Source organism: Anoplopoma fimbria, chromosome 20 (assembly GCF_027596085.1).
Source record: "Anoplopoma fimbria isolate UVic2021 breed Golden Eagle Sablefish chromosome 20, Afim_UVic_2022, whole genome shotgun sequence".
Lineage (NCBI taxonomy): Eukaryota > Metazoa > Chordata > Actinopteri > Perciformes > Anoplopomatidae > Anoplopoma > Anoplopoma fimbria.
This window is the reverse complement of record NC_072468.1, coordinates 27,211,651-27,232,291: the sequence shown is the minus strand read 5'-3', so window position 1 is coordinate 27,232,291 and position 20,641 is coordinate 27,211,651. Positions and strand designations below refer to the sequence as shown.

At 40.9% G+C, this 20,641-nt stretch overlaps 1 protein-coding gene across 2 annotated transcripts in view; it reads left to right on the top strand.

The window, feature by feature from the left end:
* The first annotated feature begins 2,357 nt into the window (after positions 1–2,357).
* The window catches only part of LOC129108999 (atrial natriuretic peptide receptor 1-like), a 63,582-nt gene continuing 45,298 nt past the window's right edge, over positions 2,358–20,641 (top strand). Inside the window, exons 1-2 of one of the 2 annotated variants that reach the window (XM_054620902.1) lie at positions 2,358–2,539; positions 4,331–5,137. In XM_054620902.1, coding sequence (XP_054476877.1) covers positions 4,390–5,137 — 748 coding nt within the window. In that variant the 5' untranslated portion in view covers positions 2,358–2,539; positions 4,331–4,389. Of the gene's footprint in view, positions 2,540–2,726; positions 2,817–4,330; positions 5,138–20,641 lie in introns of those variants that run through there. The other variant, XM_054620903.1, reaches the window with a different exon arrangement.

Genomic DNA, 20,641 nt, shown 5'->3' with positions numbered 1-20,641 from the left:
CATCATGATGATGAGTTTGTTGACATTTGTGTAGTTTTTAACAGCTTGAAACAAACATGTCTTCATCCTGGTTGCACTTTAAACATTTGCAACATTATGATAAAAGCATATTTCTGTGTGCACACTTCCACTGAAATCATTTTTGGTATAATTGTTTATAATTGTCTTCCTTTCATCTCCTCTGAGACAAACACTTGTATGTACACACAACGCACATCATTAGACCCTTCATGTTACATCACAGTGTCCCTCTGAGGACACATTTTACAATTATTACACCACTTATATCTCAGCCTGTTTTTAACGTTTACGACCCTGCAGTCTCTCCAATATCACTCCTGTTTCTATCCACTGTTGGGGAATGTTCCTGAGTGAATTAAAGCCTCTGACTTCAGCATGAATGTATGTTTTTATATGTGACACTAATGTGTGAGAGGAGGGTTGTTGTCAGTGGAGTGTTTGTATAGAGGAGATACGCTGTGTTTAGGCTAATGTTCCTCCTCAGCTTCTCAACGCCTACCTGATGCTTTCTGTGGAGTGAGGAGGACATGCAACGTGAGTGAAACCCACCAGGCCTCCACTACGTTTGGAATGCATCCCATTCAAACCTTTTCAGTCAGCTGACACTGAACGGATTTCTTGATTTAAGATGAAACATTATGAGACGTCTCTTTAAGATAAGAGCGCCATTAAAACACATCAATGAACCTCAATGACTACATTTACATGCACACTCATATTCACTATTATTCAGAATATGCAAACATGTAAACAGTAAATTCAAAGCTTCATGTGTTAAAGCTGCATTCTCTCTCCTGTCCATCAGGGGGCGACTCCTCTGGTTGTATAGAAGTCTATGAGAAAATGACTCTACTTCTCTCTTGATTTATTCCCTCAGTAAACATTGTAAACATGAGTTTATGGTCTCAATCTCTAGTTTCAAGTCTTCTTCAATACAGCATGATGTTCATTTAGTAAATGATGCTCCATTTAGAGTCAAACAGACCATAAAGCAGGGGATGCTTTAGGGCGGGGCTACACACTGATTGACAGGTCCACACCAGAGCAGGAAATGTAGATTCATCCGCCGCTGAAAATAGTTCCCAACAAATGCTCCTGTTCCTCCTGATGTTTGAGGATGATACTTCATATTTGTGTTTTAAAGATTGATGCCTTTAGTAAACAATTTGCTCAGACCAGAGACAGGAAGTCAGTCAGTTTTGGTTTGTTCTATTAATACAGAATATCTGTAGTTCCCCTTCTGTCCACCAGATGCCCCCAGAGTCTTCTGCTCACCTCAACCAGCTTTCTTTCTCCCCTTTTAGGACTACAGCCAGCAGATTATTGACATGATTTGTTCATTAATAAGGTATTTGTGTTACCTGACTTTTCTAAGACATACATCCCATTCTTCACAAACACAGTTCGTATTAAAGCCTCTGTCCTTCCTCTTTTAAGCGTGCGTCTGCATTTGTTTTATTGAAGGCTTGTAAAGGGAGCAGCCATGATTGGAACAAGATAATCCTCAACCTGCACTGATGGAAGATAACGGCGCTATAAAATGTGATGGCAGGACAACATAATGAGGGCAAAGGGAAAGAGCAGGACTCTGGAACATGGAGGCTGTTATTAATACTGAGCAATACAGTATAATGATATGCAGAATGACCTCATCTAGTAATAATAATAATAATAATAATAATAACAATAATAATAATCATACTGTAATAATAATAATAATATTATAATTATTAATAATGATAATAATAATAATAATACATTAATAATAATAAAAATAATAGCCTCACTAAATATATTACTACTAGTACATTACTACTACATACTACTACTACTAGTAATAGTAATAATAATAATAATAATAATATACTTTCTATACTTTGTAATGCACAAGAAATGCAGCACAAATTTCTTCGTAAAGGTGGAAAATAGACTGAACATAAAAACAGGGATAGAACAATTGATTTATGAAATGAAATCAATAGAATGCATTACATCAAATGAAATCATAAGAAAAAACAAGGTATACCTATCATCTATCACATCTAAAAATACAACTTCCTTATCTCCTTTCCTTCCTTTCCTCTCCTCCCTTCCTTGTCTATACATCTCCGTCAATTGTTCCTCTGTCTTCCTTCTATTTCCACCTTTCCTTGCTCTTCCTCTCTCCTCTCTCACTTTCCTCCCTTCCTTCCTCCCCCCCTCCCTCTCTCTCTCTCTCTCCTAGCTCTCCGCCCAGTCAACCAGCAGTCAGTCGGTCCAGCAGCAGCTCTCTAACAACACAGTTTCATTTACCTGCGCAGGGATTTGTTGGAGATTCACCTGTGGGAGCAGAGCGCACCTGTGAGCTCTACCTCTACCTGCATGATGGATGTGTTCCTGTGAATGGAGTGAGAGAGCAGTCCGGTCTGAAGGCTCCCTCATGCTGGATACTGTGGATTAATACACTTTAAGCTCTTTATTCCTTTCTGGACCTGTCTGAACCACGTGAGGAAGGTTTGACATTTGACTGACGCTCAACGTAAGTTTGTGCGATGATGGAAACGCTGGAAGTTTTATTTTTGTTTTTTAATAACAATTTTTAAAAATCAAAAAATGTGACTTTTCCTGACTTCCCTAAAAGACTGAATATATTTTTTTTTTTTATTTATATTTTTTCCACAATAAAAGCCTCGGATTTAATTGTTGCTGGCATAGTAACTGAACATGGGTGGTCTAGTTTGCAGGAAAATCACCTAAAAACCTGAACAAAGAGCATGAGGAGGAACGCAGCAGCACAGTGAGGCACAGAGGAGAAGGTCTGCTTCAGAAGGATATCTTCCTGTTTCCATGTATTGATTTACATTTGAGAGCTTTGACCGCTGCGTGTTTCTGTCCGGAGGGAACTGATGCTTTCAAGCAGTCAAAGGTGGCACTAATGTATGGAGGGTTATTAGTGCCACCAAGAGTCAAATCTGTCGACCTGCAATTTGAATTTTACACAATTAAGGCTGATACAGAAGCACATTGTTCACGACAGAAAATCCTGTGTGTTGTTTTAAGCATTTAACAAAGGGTTCTCGTTAAATTGAACATTTGATAATAAGATGTCATTATAATATGATGGACACGAGTATTAAGTTAATTTAGTTTGTGTTTTCAAATTTGCATACGATAAAACGTTTAAGTATATCAAAATTAAAAGTAGTTCAGTCATTCTAAAGAATCAATAAATTGTTAAAGCATCTTTGTTTTCCAACTCTAAAAAGTCACACATATATAATTAAAGTGTATAATAAATAGTGTTTATGTTAGAAAAACAAATATTGTTCCATATATTGTTCGTATACTAACTGTCGTCCTCAAAAGTCATTTTCTATTGATCGGGGCTCTGCTGAAGACTGTTAAATAATTCATGATTTATTGGTGAAGCAGTGTTTCAATGTCGTAACAGGTCCAGGGTTTTGTAATGTAATGCAATGCATCATATTTTTATGAGTTTGCCAGCGTTGTAACTCTATTAACCAAAGCCATCAGAGTAGAATGCGCCATATTTGAAAAAATAAGTGGTATTTAAAGTACTTTTATTGATTTCATTAATATTCAGATCTAATTTATTTTCCAATTAAATAATAATAGCATAGTGATTTTAATGTCTGCAGCTCAGCGTCAGTGGAACCCACAGTTTAAATTAATTGAAATGACCTTTTGCTGATACCGTTTTACTTTTAATTACAAATATTATCTTGGTGACATTTGAATCTTTGAATTCCTCCCTCTGCCTCCTGCTTAACACCAGTTAAAACATCTACATAATTGGAAAGCGTTAATTAAGGGATGACTTTTGTTTGTCAGCTTTAATTATGCCGTGTTTCTTGACACAGCTGAGTCTCATTAATGCCTCATTAAATCTGTCCTTTTTCTGATGTGGACGTCAAATGTGGGAGCAGATATATTTCAGGTTTTTATTCCAGGATGACAATGTGTTTCCCCCCCCACCGGTCTGAGATGTTCATGTGCTCGAGAAAAACACTCGTCACCTTCAGTGTAATTTGCTGAAGTGTGTGTGTTGTGTGAGGTGGGCAGGTCTGCCAGGAAAACCGTCCTCTGGGAGTTTTTCTCCCACGACTCAGCTTGGCCTCCGTCTAACAAAGGCCACTCAGGAATGACGTGGACGAAATGCCCACAATGAGTCCGACCGTGACCGACCCGAACAGGTTTATCTTAACCGTCCTGACTGTGTTGTCAGATACGAGAGGAGGAACGCGAGGTTCTTTGAGCTCAGAAAGCTTCATTTATGTTTCGTTAATGTGTCCCGTGTGTGTGTCTGCAGTTAACGGGGGATAAATTATTCAGCTTGCGTTGGAAGTGGACTACCTGCTGGGCTGGAGGATGGCCCGCCGGAGGGAGGCCGCCGCTCTCCTGCTGGTCCTGCTGGTTCTGCTCGACCCGCGGCCGGTCGCGGGGCGAACGTCGCATCATCGGGGCTCGAGACGCCAAACCCGGGAGCACCGGCCGCGGCAGAACATCACGCTGGCCATCATCCTGCCGCAGAGCAACACGAATTACCCGTGGGCCTGGCCCCGCATCGGCCCAGCCCTGGAGCGGGCCCGCCAAACCGTCAACGCCGACCCCACTCTGCTCCCGGACCACCAACTCACCTATGCTTTCAAGAACAGCGAGGACGAGAAAGGCATCTGCTCCGAGTCCATTGCGCCGCTCATGGCGGTGGACCTGAAGGAGATGTACAACCCGTGGGCTTTCATCGGACCGGGCTGCTCCTACACCTCCTCCCCCGTCGGCCTCTTCACCACCCACTGGGGAGTCCCCATGGTTACGGCGGGCGCCCCGGCCGTGGCCTTCTACGGCGGGGTCTACCCGTCCATCACCAACACGGGCCCCACCCACAAGAAGCTGGGGAAGTTCGCCCTGCGGATCTGCGAGCACTTTGGGTGGCGGGAGCACGTGATGCTGATGTTCAGCGACAACAAGGTGGACGATCGGCCGTGTTACTTCGCCGTGGAGGGTTTGTACACGGAGCTGAAGAGCATCAACATCACCATCGGAGAAATGGTGTTCGAGGAGAGCAAGCCGGTCAACTACTCCCAGATCCTCTCCGACATCCAGATCCAAGGCCGAGGTGAGTCGGCTCATTTCATTGTTCATCTAGTTTGCAGTTCGTCTTAAAGTTCTTGACTGAAGAACTAAAAAATTGTGAAATGTTCTCGCCGCGTCTTACAAAGTAGATTGTTCCACAAGTCCACTTGGTTCTTAGTAGCTGAGACCCGACCTGGTGTTTGACATCAGCCGACAGGAAGTAAACATGGACCACATCTGTTAGAAACGGTCTATTTAGATATTTTAAAGATCCAGTGTTTAGTATCTGGCGCCATCTAGTGGTAAGGTTGTAGATTGCAACCAGTTGAAACTTCTCAAGTATGCCAAGGTGGCTTGCGCAAAAAAAAATGAAATGGCCATATATAGAGCCAATTGTTGTGAAAAGAGAGTTCATTTAGTGGTGAGGATTTCAAGTGAATGGACTGTGGAAGTTGCTGTTTGAGCCAAACTAAATGCTGCAGCTCCTCAAGACCAACAGAGGTTTCCTGTGTTTTGTTTTCTGATCCTGGTGAACAAAACTACGGCGCCCTCTCTGTGTTTTAAGGCCATGATCAGGAAGTTACCATAGAGTACCGTAGAAAAGCAGTACTGGTTCTGTAAAGAGGACCCGCTCCATATGTAGATAGAAACGTCTCATTCTAAATGGCTGAAACACAACAAATCTTAGTTTCAGGTGATTATACACTAATGAAAACATAATTATTAGTATTATATACCATTTCTGCCATTTGTACATAATATCTCTGTCCACACTTGATCGCAAAAATGTCTCCGAACGCTGGCCGAGCCAGTAGGTGGCGATAAAAGCTACGTCAACAATACGTAACATACCAGAGAAGAAGATTCTGAGCATGCTCAGTCAGATTATTTCCCCTTTGGCGGTGGTAACAAATAGAAGAATGATGAAATAATAGTAGTTAATTATTTCTTTACATATTTGATACATATTTATTAAACATCAACCAATCATGTGTTGAGGAACTGATTGAGTTGCACCTTTATTTATGAAAAAAACAAACTCTGTTGTCTGAAAGAGGGCAAACTTTATTGCTACTTTTAACATTGACAAAATCAGCGCAGCCCAGATCCACTCCTTCCGTTCTTACCTTTCACAATAAAAGCCCTCGACATACATCATTTGGAGGTGAGTACTTTGCTTTTTCAATAGGTTTATTTGTCAAGACTGGTGTTTTTCATCCGGTGTGACGGGGTCCTGCTGTGATCACAGAGCTAGTATAGCTGCTCTTTATATATTGTGAAAATAGGCTCATTTGAGATGCTCCAGTCCGGGGCAGAATCAATCACCACACAATGCATGCTGGGTAGATTTCATAAGATCGAGGCGGCCGCAGTTTTTACACTCTGTCTGCCACTTCAAGACCCAGTGCATGATGGGAAACACCTGATGGAGAAGCTGATTGGCTCTTAGTTTGGACAACAAGTAACAGGCTTTGTAGGTGGGGCATACTTCACTTTAACTGGTTCCTGAGTGTCTGTCTGTGTGATAGTTGACCTGATCAATCAGCTGTGTTTATTGAACAATGCTCTCTTGAGCCTGTTATTGACGGGTTTGAATTCACTGCCTGTAAATGGAATCAATTTGTCCCTTTCCTCTAAGTGTCTCCACTTTCCAGTAATTTAAACCTAAAAGGTAAAAAGATTCCTTCAGATACAAACTGTCAGTTGTAAAAAACAGAACTGCCCTTACCTTGTTTCAGTGTTCAAAATTGTATTTTAAAAAAAAGTAAGTTAACTTCAGAAAAAAAACCCACAAATAAAAATCAAACTGCAAGAAGACAGACACGTTCAATTAATGAATACGAAGAGTTTTCTTAAGGAGTTTATCTTTTTATGATAATAAAACAGCAGATTTTCACGTAAAAGAAACTGTGAAGAACTTCTATCTGGTCCTCAACCAGTCTCAGTTTAGTCCTGGTCCTCTATAGACCTCCATCAGTAAACAGACCATCAGAGAGAAGATCGTCTGTTTCTATAAAGTTATTCTTAAAGCTCGTCATCGGAGCCACCGGGTCGGATTCTGGAGAAACCAGATGAGATCATGAAGGTTCACCAGAAACTCCTTCAGACCAGACTCCAGCAGAGACCAGTCCACCGTGGACAGACCCAGATCCAGCAGAGACCAGTCCACCGTGGACAGACCCAGATCCAGCAGAGACCAGTCCACCGTGGACAGACCCAGATCCAGCAGAGACCAGTCCACCGTGGACAGACCCAGATCCAGCAGAGACCAGTCCACCAGATGGATCCAGCAGAGACCAGTCCACCGTGGACAGAGCTTATCCTCTCTGCTCCTCTGGTCCCTGCTGGGAGTCAACACCGACACCACGCTGCTGGAGACCCAGGCCGTATATCTGGACCCGCTGGAGGGAAGGGAGTCACTGGAGAACCAGAACCAGGACTGAGCGGGTCAGACTGTCAGACCAAGCTGCAGTAAAATGAGAGGTTTTCTAAAGGGACTCTGGTGCTCAGAGACACTACCACTCTAGTCCACAGGGACCGCCAGAATCAACACTAAATGAAAGTTCCTTGTAGTAACTTTAAATTTATAAATTTTATAAAACACACTAAAACTACACAAGCAGCCGTTATGGTTTTCGGTGTTGGACAAGTTACTCAGAAAGTGTAATAAGTTACTTTTTAATTACTTTATATTAAAATAATATTTTTTAATCTAATAAACCTCATAATCCATGTGTGTGCGGCTGCTGTATCACATGTCCAAGAGCGACGAGCAAAAAGAAGCCACACTGATTCACCAAGTCGCTGTTAGCGTCGGTTTGCTAGTCAGTTTGGTTAATACTCTTGTCACTCGGCTCCATTCATTTCAGCTCTTCTGGTGGCATCTTTGGCATTTAGAGAACATGCAATGTGAGAAGGAAGTGATGAATCCTCTGAAAGCAGCTACAACAGTTCTTCTTAGTAGTTTTAGTCCGCCCAACAGATTTCTAATAGTGTAAACAAAGTGATTCGTTACCATTCAAACTGAAGATTTGTAGACTGACATGCTATTTTTGTAGACTTCTGTGGTCTAGAATGAAATGGAGACATAACGTAAATGATACAGTCTGTGGATAAACACATAGTTTTAAATAAAAAAGGTCGCTTAGTTCCTGAAAAGCTGACATTTAGGAATAAATATGGCCTGAATCACACACAGCATTCCACTCCTTATCTTTATAGCATCTAGTGTGACTTGTTCTGTAATAAAGCATTTTATCTGGCACACACACACACACACACACACTAAGAAAACAGAAAGCACAGCTGTGTGTTTTCTTGTAGATTGCAAAGCTGCAGATATTCTGAGCTCTTTTTTTAAAACAAACTGGTGATGGTTTGTGCCTGTCGCTGCCGTCTCACAGCTCAGGTTGTTCAGTCACACATTAGCCGCCGCCGCCGCCGCTCTCTGCCTCGGGGCGCCGTCACTGCAGCAGCAGCAGCAGCAGTAATACGAGGCGGATCGATGCGTCCACGGGCCAGACGGCAGCTCGGCGCTCTGAGCGGCTCTGCCCCGAGGACACAGTGGAAAAGTCAGCATCACCGAATGATGCAGCACATTAGCAGGACGGAGAAAGGTGCTCAGCAGCAGCCGGTACAGTTCTGAACCCTCTGAACCCAGAGCAGTTACTTTATACCCTCACTGCAAAATACAAGTCCTGCTCCTCTGTGGAAACAGAACAACCATGACTAGAAGTAGAGAACTCACACATGTCTTTAGTGCAGAATAACAGTTATAATGACATACATCATACACAAGAAAAAAATGTTCATTTCTTTGACAGAAATTAGAAAAAATACTGGAATCTATGCATCCAACATTCTTTCCAAGAGTCCACATGTTTTACCAATGTTGGAAAAAAATATATTGAAATATTTACATTTCTACAACCTCTACTTCCAGCCTCTCTCTCCTCTCTGCTCTGCGTACTTCAGTCAAAGTTTCATTGATTTGTTGTCACATGACTGTTGGTCTCAGATGAATCAATCATGTCTTCATAGTTTCACTGAGGAGCTCAGAATTTAATGTTTTTTACAGAATCTGGTTAAAGCAAACAGTTTATTTGGGCTAAAGACTTCTAGAATGAAATGGGTTCAAAGAAATATAACAACACATGATGTGTTCAAGGCCCGTCGGAAAGATGAAAATCTTCCGATAATGACCGTTTTAACGGCGTCTGGCTGTGATAAACGGTGTAGTTTTGGTGATTGTTTAAAGAAATTATGCTTTTCAGTCCCTGCGACGGGTTTTCGGGTTGCAGAGGATTAAGAGACAAATTAAAAACAATTATAATAAAACTTTTACAGCTTCATATCAACATAATCAGGCCTTTCAATAAACTATGATAATAAGAAGTGACAAAGACCTTAATAGAACTTTAACTCAGAAGAAATTAAAGGCATTAGAGACTCTTCGGAAACGTTTTGGGATCATTTAAAGGATAAAATAGCTTCAAGGAGACACAAAAATATGAAATTTAAAAGCGCTAATCATTCTTTAATCACACGGTCCATTAACCTTTCACATCTGATTCTTTAATCAGCTGATTCAAAATAAACTGAACAGACTCACTGGAAGAAATGTTGAAACTATTAATGGAATAATCAATAACTTGATTGACAGTTTATCATTGAAGTCTGTTTTCTCTAAATCTAGCTTCTCAATTTTGACGATTTTCTACTTTTCTTTCTGGAATGTGAGTGAACTGAATACATTTTGGGTTTTGGGCTGTCATTTTCAATTTGTGCCATTTTATCGATAAAACAATCAATCTTTTAATTGCAAAAATAATTTGCGGATGAACTCACAATGAAAGTCATTATTTGCAGCACCGACAATGAATTCATTCCGAATTGGAAAAAACCCAACTGAAAATACTTTAAATGAGATGTAAAAATATTAGATATATTCAGCAAGCTGTAGTGAAATGTAAAAATATGACAATTTGGTGCCTTTTTAGAGTTTTAGAGTTGATGTTTAACCAGAGAATAAAAACAATGGAACTTAAACGTGGTTAAAACATGTGAGAAAATATGCATTTGACTTTGAGGAGAAGTGAAGCAGAACGCCGCTGCTTTCAGCTCTGCTCTAGTAATAAAATTCATGGTGTCACCGTGCTGAGGTTTGGTAATAGAGTCATAAATCCAGCGCGCGGTCTCAGGCTTCCTCTATCTGCTGAGGTGTGTCAGTCCACAAACCAGCACAAACAAACACAGCAGCTCTGAATGAGCTTCCCTCTCGGTTCCCACAGAGGCATAAAAACCTCCCGACAGGGCATTTATTAACAGAGGTCAGCAACCTGAGGCCTTATATGGAAACCAGAGTCGGCCTATCAGATCTGTAGGTATTTCCTGACAAACACTCTCAGGCTAATTTTACCTTGTGTTTCTGCCATTTGTCTGCTTAATCAAACATGCAGTGACTCTAAAAGCTGCTTAGAAAGAGTGCAACAGAAGACCGAAACTCTGATTGTACATTCACTGCCTTAATACCAGTAGGACCTGTGAGTGGCCTAACTGCACAGGGATGGGTTGAAAACCAGTTACTTGTAATTAAACCAGTCCATTGACACTAGCATAAAGACTAACCCAGTAACTATTACCTTAAAGCAGGAAAGGGGAACAAAACCACCCCACTGTCCCCCTGACCCACCAGGTACCATGTCTTGGTTTGTGGATGTTCTGTTTTGGCCTCTTTTAGTTCTAGAGTCTTTTTGGACAACCGAACGCTGAATGACGTCATGGTTCTCAATATAACTTAAAGATGTGGCCTACATGAACGAGGATATATATATATATATATATATATATATATATATATATATATATATATATATATATATATATTGGTTATAGGGACTGTAAACATGTTTATTTCTGCAGTGAAGTTTGGTGTTTTTATACATTGAGGTCCGTTGAAATTTGAGTGTAAACTCTCAAAGTGTTCCTGGAGGAATCAAGAGTTGCTCTCTGTGATTGAACAGCCCTCCAGCTGATTGAGGTCCGTCACCCCCCCGCCACGTTTTAAGGTCAACAACAAAGCCACCAATTAGGACGAGAGAGAGAGTGGAAGGGCGAGGGAGGCATCGACCTCTCAGCGCTTGATTGCTCTCGTGGAAAGACTGACGAGTAGAAAATATTAAATTCCAGCCTCGACGAGAGAAACTTAATTTGACATTCCAGCGTGACGGAGTTTCTCCAGAGAAAGTTGTTACTGATCAACCAATCAGCTCTGCCCTCACTGACTGAACTCTAGTTAGCTTGTCACAGCTAACGGATGCTAACGACAGCTAACAGGTGACAGAGCTGTAAGTGGTGTCTTTAACTGTTGTATTAATTATTCTGGCTTGAATTAATATACTGTTGATTGACTTGCTTTTTAATTATACTACCTTTGAAAAGTTTGTAGTTAAATGTTCGTCTTCTTTCTTTCAATAATACATTTTCTAATATTATAATTCAGGCACCAAATCTTTAATTTAAATTTAATTAATTTAATTTAATTATTATTTTTTATAATTGTATCTGTTGGTTTTATTGTTTCATCTATTGTTTTATCAGTGTTTACATTTGACCTAAGTTTGTCTTGCTTCTGTTGAGCTTTCTTTGTTACATCGCCTCATTTTGGCTTTGATTTATCCGTCAAAGCACTTTATAGTATTGAGGATATAAGAAAGTTCAGGTTCCAAACTTTTCCCTTCATCAAGATAAGATAAAATAAGATAAGATGGTTCTCTATCTTGTTCTCTATCACAGTGGGATCATTTGCAGTATTACAGCAGTAAAGAGGATCGGTACAAAGTCAAAACAAGCATAAAAAATAAAGAATCAAACAGTAAAGATAAATAAGTAAACCTTAAAACTAACACAACTCAAATAAGCTATACTTGGACTGAATGGTTGAATTCACATTATTGCACACATGAAATGTTAACATTGCACATGAATGAATGAATGAATAATTGACTAGGTTTTGGTATGTGCTGTCTACTGGGAGTGCTGAGTTTGAGCAGCTTTAATTGACAGGAAGTGGTTTTAGTGTTTATCTACATAAATGGACAAGACTGCAACATGCGGCCTGCACATCTGGCACTGACCTCATGCACCTCCCTAATGCATCCATCCTAAAGAGTGTATAAATAACTCCACCATTACTGCGGTGGAACTGTTGTAATTCTCACGGAGTCACGGATCGGATAACACGGATCTACACAAGACAACATGGAGCAGATTTAACTTTTAGAGATCCCTGATCTTTTTTCTACCGCCGATACTAACAGCTGATCATTGCTCCATAGTGACATAGTGACAGACCTTATTGTTGTTTGATTATAGCAGCTGGTCTACAAGGATCCAGAGTGTTTATTTCTCCCAGCGTCCCAAAACATAATTTCAGTGCTCTGAAGAATTAAACGTTATAATCAGCTGATCATTGTATTTATACACCCTGACAGCATTAAAGCATTAAAATCCTCATCAAAGCAAATCAGAACTTTGAACTTTGATCAAAGCATTTGAACCAGTCGTCGTTTTTTATTCTCTAGTGTGTTTGAGCAGATGTATGTCCACAATAAAAATAAAGTTTTATAGTTTATATATATATATACTTTTATAAGGTCAATGGTAGCTCCATATAATCCTTCATGCTCTGACTGAATGATTCACAACGGACTACAGTCTCCTGGTAAAAAACAATTATAGTTTTGACCCATCCACTCACACTTACTCCTCCCTACGAGGACTTCCGCAGAATCAGTCAAAGGTTTTTGTGATACGTTAAAAGCAAACGTAGTTCATGACTAAATAAGTTTATAGGCGACAGAATGGATGGATGGATGAAAAAAATGTCATTATATCATAAAAGATGTCTTGTTGTTGAGAAACTGAGCAGAGGTGGATGGAATCAGGGTCTGAAGAATCTGTGGAGGAAGAGTCACGTATCCATGGCGATCCGGGTTTCTCCTGTACAGGCAGCAATCTAAAGGCACCATGAGAGATCTCTGTGAGTCTCTCTAGTCTCTTGCTCCGTCCTCATCGTCATGGTTACGTGTTTTAACCTATGATCTGTGCTGACCCACGGCAGCGAGTGAAGAGCGAAGAACAGCGACTCAATAAACACTGATAAAGACACTTTGTCTGAGAGCGCTGATGGAGGCGTTAGATCACAGCGGGGAGCCTCCAGACTAATCACCAGACCTCTGTGATTGAACATCGAGTGTTTTGTGTCCTGAAATGAAAATGAAAAACAAAACACGGGCCTTGATTACCTCATATGCTGTCAAAGATAGCGCCACGTCTTTTATATTAACATATTGTACTCTGTGAGATCTCAGATGATAAACTTAATTAATATTAAACCATTAGAGGACAACGAGGAACCCGAACCAGAGCTGAGTGACACACAGCATCATCTAGTTCTGAAAGGAAAAGGAGTTTAACCTTTCACCCATGAAAAGTGATAAAAGCTTTATTTTCATACAAAAGATCCAAGAAGTGTTGTAATTATGTTTAAATGTAATTCGTACTCTTCTCAGAAGACTTAATAAGACGAGCAAGAGGGATTCCATAAGTCTTTGTGATTCAGACACCATTAAGGACTGTGAGGTCATACATCTTTGTGATCCATTAAAATCTGTGAGTTTTAAATAGAGTGAAGACCCAACATGCTTTAAGGCTAAATCGTTTTCATTATCTCCGTCAGGTTACGGTTAACCACAGACTGGATATAAGAAGTGGACGTAGGCGTTGTGAAGCCTCAAACTTAGTATTTTGGTCGTTGCCATCTTGTTTTTGTGCAACCAATGAACAGGAAGTGACGTATACGTCTCTGGTGTGGACCTGTCAATCAGTGTGTAGCCCCGCCCTAAAGCATCCCCTGCTTTATGGTCTGTTTGACTCTAAATGGAGCATCATTTACTAAATGAACATCATGCTGTATTGAAGAAGACTTGAAACTAGAGATTGAGACCATAAACTCATGTTTACAATGTTTACTGAGGGAATAAATCAAGAGAGAAGTAGAGTCATTTTCTCATAGACTTCTATACAACCAGAGGAGTCGCCCCCTGGTGGACAGCAGAGAGAATGCAGCTTTTAGGACACTTTAAGAACCAGAGGTTTCCGACTGGTTTCATTCAATCACACAATACGTTCGTGGGTCGTTGCAGACACACCCGATGTCTGAACTCTACTGAGTTCACTTTTATAGTATTTTTAATGAGGTCCATAAAATTGTGACATTACAATCTATTGTCCTCATTTAACGACATTTGTATTTCACAATCTCTGCTGTAGGATTTCTGCTGAAGCTCTACGCAGAAGAGAAAAAACATTATTTAATTTGGATCGATGGCGTTGGACCGAAACCCAACAGGCTAATTCCAGTATGCTCAGACTTGATATACTTAACAAACTCAACATAAATATGCTAATAGAGAACTAGTTATAAATGTTGGTGTCTGTACAGAAAATTTGGGAAAATAAACATGTTTAACGTGTTTTCTCTCATTTAAACCGCTCAATGCATCAGTGTTAAATAAAGCAGCTTTGCCAAACAGTCAAAAGTTAGAAAAGTATCTGGAAATATCCAATGTTCAGCACCAACGTCCCATATGCGAACCATTTTCATCCGGTTCGATACCCAGTCTTATTATGGATCCACCAGCATTGAATTCTGGCAGTGTGAGCAGCGTTTAGACCTTCATGTCGGGGGAGACGATTTACAGGAAATACAACTGAACCGTTGGCTGAAAGAATCAAATACAGATCCATGGCGTTCTTCGACTCGTGGCCTCAGTATTGCTGAAACCCTACGTCCCTGAAGGCGTCGTTTCCAAAACTCCTCGGCTCAAAGTGGAAACTGAAACCTCGTTGGCTCTCAAACACCCCGCTGACATCACACACACACACACAGGAGCGGGTGATGTCACCACACTCCTGTCGTCGTGGCGGCGAAGCGGGCAGTCGATCATCCTGAACAAATCTACCCACGAGGCCGTGCTTCAGCCCTCTTTTCCTCTTCCCCTCCGCTGTTCCCGTCCATCTGGCAGTAGTTAAAGATTAATACGCTGGAATCTGAGAGCCGGGGAGAAGAGACGGCTGGTTTGGTCCAGGCGGAGCGAGAGAGCAGTGGTATCAAACTGGTCTGAGAACCCAAGACGACAGCGTTAAAGTTCAGCGGGTCCAGATTGTTTTTATTTTGGGTACATTGCCACCGGAGATTCTGACTCATTGATGAGGCCTCGCTTTAACTAGCAGCACTGTATGTGTCCTGTTTGTGTTCGGCTCAAGATTCCCCCCAATGATTTAATCTGATGTATAATTTAAGTCACAATCAAGTTATTTCATTTGAAATCGATGCCGTTATTTTGATTTCCCTTTAAGCAGTTCTTCTTGTTTTAAAGAAATATTGAACTTCATTGGAAAATCGCTAAATTCGCTTTGTTTCCAAGAGTGAGATGGTAAAAATGTTCACTACAGAGCTGGAGTCAGGAAAGAGTTAGCCTAGCTTAGCATAAAGACTGGACGCAGGGGGGAAAAGCTAGCTAAGTACAAAGTAAAAAAATACACCGACCAACACTTCTCCCCCACAGCACAGCTGTTTCAATTCACATATTTTTATTCACATTTTGAAGTATTTCATTAGAAGAGCAGTATGGAGACGGCAGAATTTGATTAAACTTCCTCAATTACGGAACAAAAAGTTTTACGCATGGTTGAGGTGATTTTTGTATTTATCAAAAATCAAAAAGGTGATTCGCTGAATGGATTATAGAAACACCTTTCCTGAATAAATTCTGACGTAGTGAACTTTTAACTCACATGACTGATGTTTTATTCTTGGATATTCCCATAATGTGAGAATGATGGTGTTCATATCTGGACATGAAACATAAACAACACTAGCTGAAATTCTAGAACAATAAAAACGTAGATGTTAGATGGCCAAGGAGACTTTTTCAAGTTCGCAACCTTGACTTCGTCTTCTTCTTCTTCTTCTCTGGTTTACTGCAGGATTACAGCCAAACGTAGCCAATAGCGCCAACTTCTGACCAAACTCCTCTGAAGCCGAGTTTATTTGTTGATGAAAACGCGCCAAATTTGCATTTTAAAAGTTTTGAAATTGATTGGAAACATAAACATTTAACACAACAGTTTGTTGTTTTAGAGGACAGCTGTGTTCTGCTCCTCATTCTTTATGACCAACAGCGACTCGGTGAGCACAGCTTTTAGTTTTGGCCTCTGTAGCGACGGTTCAACAATAAACAGTTCCAGCATGTATCTTGTGACCTGATCGTGCTGCAGAGAGACTTTAAATTAGTTTAATCCAGTAATAAAACAACACATGATATGTAGAATGTGTTGTTTCTTTGTAAAAGGAAAAGTGAAGCCAGATCAGATATTTATGTATTGGGTAAGACATTTTATTCTTAACATCTGCAGCATCGCTCCCAGCTGAATTCAGTAATGGACATCGAGTCACTGATAAACTGCTTCGTACCTTCAGCTATGGATTTACACTCATCTCAGTCTGGGAGGTGAAACAGTCCACAAATGAGTATTGTACAACATTAGTTATCAATTTTCATTTTGTATCCGTACCAAAAACTGTAACAAAAAACAATGAGCAAGAAGAACAATATTTTTGAGGAATACGTATTTGAACTCTTGGGCTTTGTAATTTCCTATTATTATTATTATTATTATTATTATTATTATTATTATTATTATTATTTATTCTACTTATTTAAAAACATTTAATAACATGAATTTATACATATTTGTTATCATATATTTATTGTATTGATTGTTTTCTTTTATTGTAGTTTAGGTTTATTGTCAGTAATATGTTATATGTTATGAAATCATTATTTCACTTGAATATATTGAAATTGATTAACACTAGAATGTTTATAATGTAACCTCTTTTCAACATTTGCGTGTATTTTGTATTCATATGTGTATTTCCTTTCTTTTAAATTATTTTTTTGGAAGTTTTTATGTATTTTACGTATCGCTCGGTAAATTCAGCATCTCTCAATAGAACAAATCTTTACATATCGAACCAATCACTGACGGATTGGTTCCCCTTTAATATGTTAAATACAGTATTTTGTTACTTTCTGCATCCTGCATTGAAAAGTAAACCTGAGGCCAGAGCTTCAGCTGTGGTTCCTCCTCTGCATGGAGCGTAGAGCCGACGACAACACGCTGTTTCAGAGCTCGCAGTGCGACTATATTTCCTGTCCTCCCGCGGCTTCAGCTTCGGCAAATTATCCCCCCCCCCACCCCCCGCCAAGAAATCCTCCGCCAAATAGACTGTACACTCAGCGAATGTACAACATGTGATTGTGAAACAGGGCAGCAGCCACTTCTGAACCAGACTGCATAACACGTCCTCCAAACCTCATCTGCTTCTCTTTGGCCTTTATTATAGAGGTTTCTATAATAACCATTAGATTACTGTACTTCAGGTTATTATAAACCTGAAGAACATATGGGTGTTTGACATTCAGCTCTCAGAACAACCTTTTCAGTCCAAGACATAGTGGAACATGCAGTTTTCATGCTGTTGTATTAATGTTTCAAAAACATGACCAAATAAAGAAAAGGAATGTTAAGAAACTACATGATTACACCTGCACCGTCTGCCATGTTGAATCTCCAGCGACCAGTTTTAATGAACTTCAACTCTACAACTCTAAATATGTCTATATTAGGTTTGTTTCTGTGGTACAGCAGCAGACTGTGAAGACCAGAGAGTTTGCCGTGAGCGGGTCAAGTTAAATTACAGGTCTAGGAGTCTAAGAAACACAGCACCTTGAAAGTGGAACTTTTAGAAAACAGTTTCTTGTCTCCACATCCAGCAGTTACAGAGTAACTTCATTAACTATTTGGAGTCTTTGTGTCAACCATAAATGTTAGTATATTCTCTCTCTTACAAAAACGTAACGTCACAACATAACGCAACAACTTAACGCAACAACGTTACGCAACAACGTTACGCAACAACGTTACGCAACAACGTTACGCAACAACTTAACGCAATAACGTACCAATGTTACATCACAATAACGCAACAACGTTACGCATCGTTACGCAACAACGTTACGCAACAACGTTACGCAACAACGTAAAATAATAACGTAACGCGACAATGTAACGCAACAATGTAACGCAACAATGTAACGCAACAATGTAACATAAATACGTAACATAACAATATAACATAACAATATAACATAACAACGGAACGTGACGCAACAACAGCACCAAATGTGGATTAACCTGCTGCTGATAATAATCCCCAACAAATGCACTCTATCTCTTTCCCACGGTTGACCCCCCCCCCACTAAAACCCACAAACATCTGTCTTCTGTCTCTACTGGGAACGGCTCCTACTGGCATTCATTACTGGGACAAATTACTCTGCAGTAGTCACGGGTATTTATCCGCTCCGATTGGCAGTGATGGAAACATGACACCCGGGGGGGCATGCTAGCAGGGATTTGGACAATTATCATAATTTATTAACGTACAGAACATACAATGAACAGCCACTCCTCAAAACCACCGTCATTTAATGCAGATCATTGAAACGGTGCACTAGCATTAGGAAGAGTTGTGTAATGATGAACATGTAATCCTCAAAAGTCGTACATTTTAACTGAACAAGATATTCAAGATGCATTCTTTGAAACCAGTCCCTATTAACATTTGTCTGATACATTTTTAACGAGTAATAACAAAAATAGACATGGTAAGATTGTTTGTGTTTTTGCAGTGCATTATCATTTTTTTTTTAAAAGCTCTATGGATTTGTTTTTTATTCATTTATTCGCCTAGAATAAATAGTTATCAATAAGAGCTTTACGTTTACTTTGATGCTGATCCTTTTGTACAGTATTTCTACTCCTTTTATTGCTTCAGTAAGTTCTCCCCGCTGTCTGAAGGAAAATGTGATAATGACAGAACGCCACATCACATACACCTCAATCAGTTAGAGAGTGTGTGTGTGTAGTGAGAGCTTTAATGAGTAACAGCCTGATACTGATGCTGAGGTGGTTGGTGGCGGTGGCGGCGGCGGCGGCGTGTTCCAGCTCAGCGGGTCGCCTCTTCGCTGTCGAACTCCCGCTCTGATTAGGCCGAGTGAAGGAAGAGGAAGCTGACAGCCTCGTCTAATTAAAGAGCCGCAGAGGGAACCTGATGTGCTTATGAAGCAGCATCCAGCGCGGCGTTCCGCTCGGGAACATAAGGGGTTGCAGATTTCACCGACGGCAGCGAGCAGAACCAATTAGCTGTGTCAGCCGGGCATGAAGGTAATAAAGAGACGTAGAGGCAAACGCTGCTCATTAAGATGTAACGGTTAGGAGAGGAGGCTTGTTCCAAACAGATTCCAAACTATTTCATTAAGCTGGAAGAGAAACTCCAGATCTGCTCTAAAAACATCAAATGTTGCTCCGTTCCCTTCGCCAGTCGATAAGTGATTAAATGTCTAAGTGGACGGCCTCTGGGTCCGTCCCTCCATCCTGTCTGTCTTCAGCAATCAATGTGGCTGCTGATGGAAGGAAGTGTTTTGTTGAGGCAGTTCCTGCTCTGGGATGTGTGTGTGTGCTTGTGTTTGTGTGATTGTGAGTGTGATTGTGTGGGAAACATAAACCAAAAGGTTTCTAAAGATGTTTTTAAGACTCACTGGAGGCCGTATATCCGTAGCAGTGAGCCGGGGGAGTGTCCGCCACATTTAGATCTGTGATCAGCTACAGAAACAATACAGATAGAGTCGAGATCATCTGACGCACTTCTGTTCAAACCTGGGAAGATGTTTCCAGAAAGAGATATTAATGCTACAAGTGTAAATGAATGATGAAAACAGAAAAGGAGGACCTGTCGAGTAAGAGAAAAAGAGGGACAGTCGAGTCCAGGTCCTCTATAGACCTCCATCAGTAAACAGACCATCAGAGAGAAGATGGTCTGTTTCTATAAAGTTATTCTTAAAGCTCGTCATCGGAGCCACCGGGTCGGATTCTGGAGAAACCAGATGAAATCATGAAGGTTCACCAGAAACTCCTTCAGACCAGACTCCAGCAGAGACCAGTCCACCGTGGACAGACCCAGATCCAGCAGAGACCAGTCCACCGTGGACAGACCCAGATCCAGCAGAGACCAGTCCACCGTGGACAGACCCAGATCCAGACCAGAGACCAGTCCACCGTCCACCGTGGACAGACCCAGATCCAGCAGAGACCAGTCCACTGTGGACAGACCCAGATCCAGCAGAGACCAGTCCACCGTGGACAGACCCAGATCCAGCTTCACTTCAGCCTTGGACCTGCAGTCGGAGCTCCGGAGGGAGGAGGAGAGCTCAGCTCCTGGCAGCAGCAGCGTCTCCTCCCTCCTCCTCCTCCTCCTCCTCCTCCTCCTGTGGCTCTGTTTCAGCCGTGTCAGCAGTGGAGCATCTGACCACTTCCTGTTTTGTAAACAGCCTCGTATCGACCTGCCTTCGTTCTA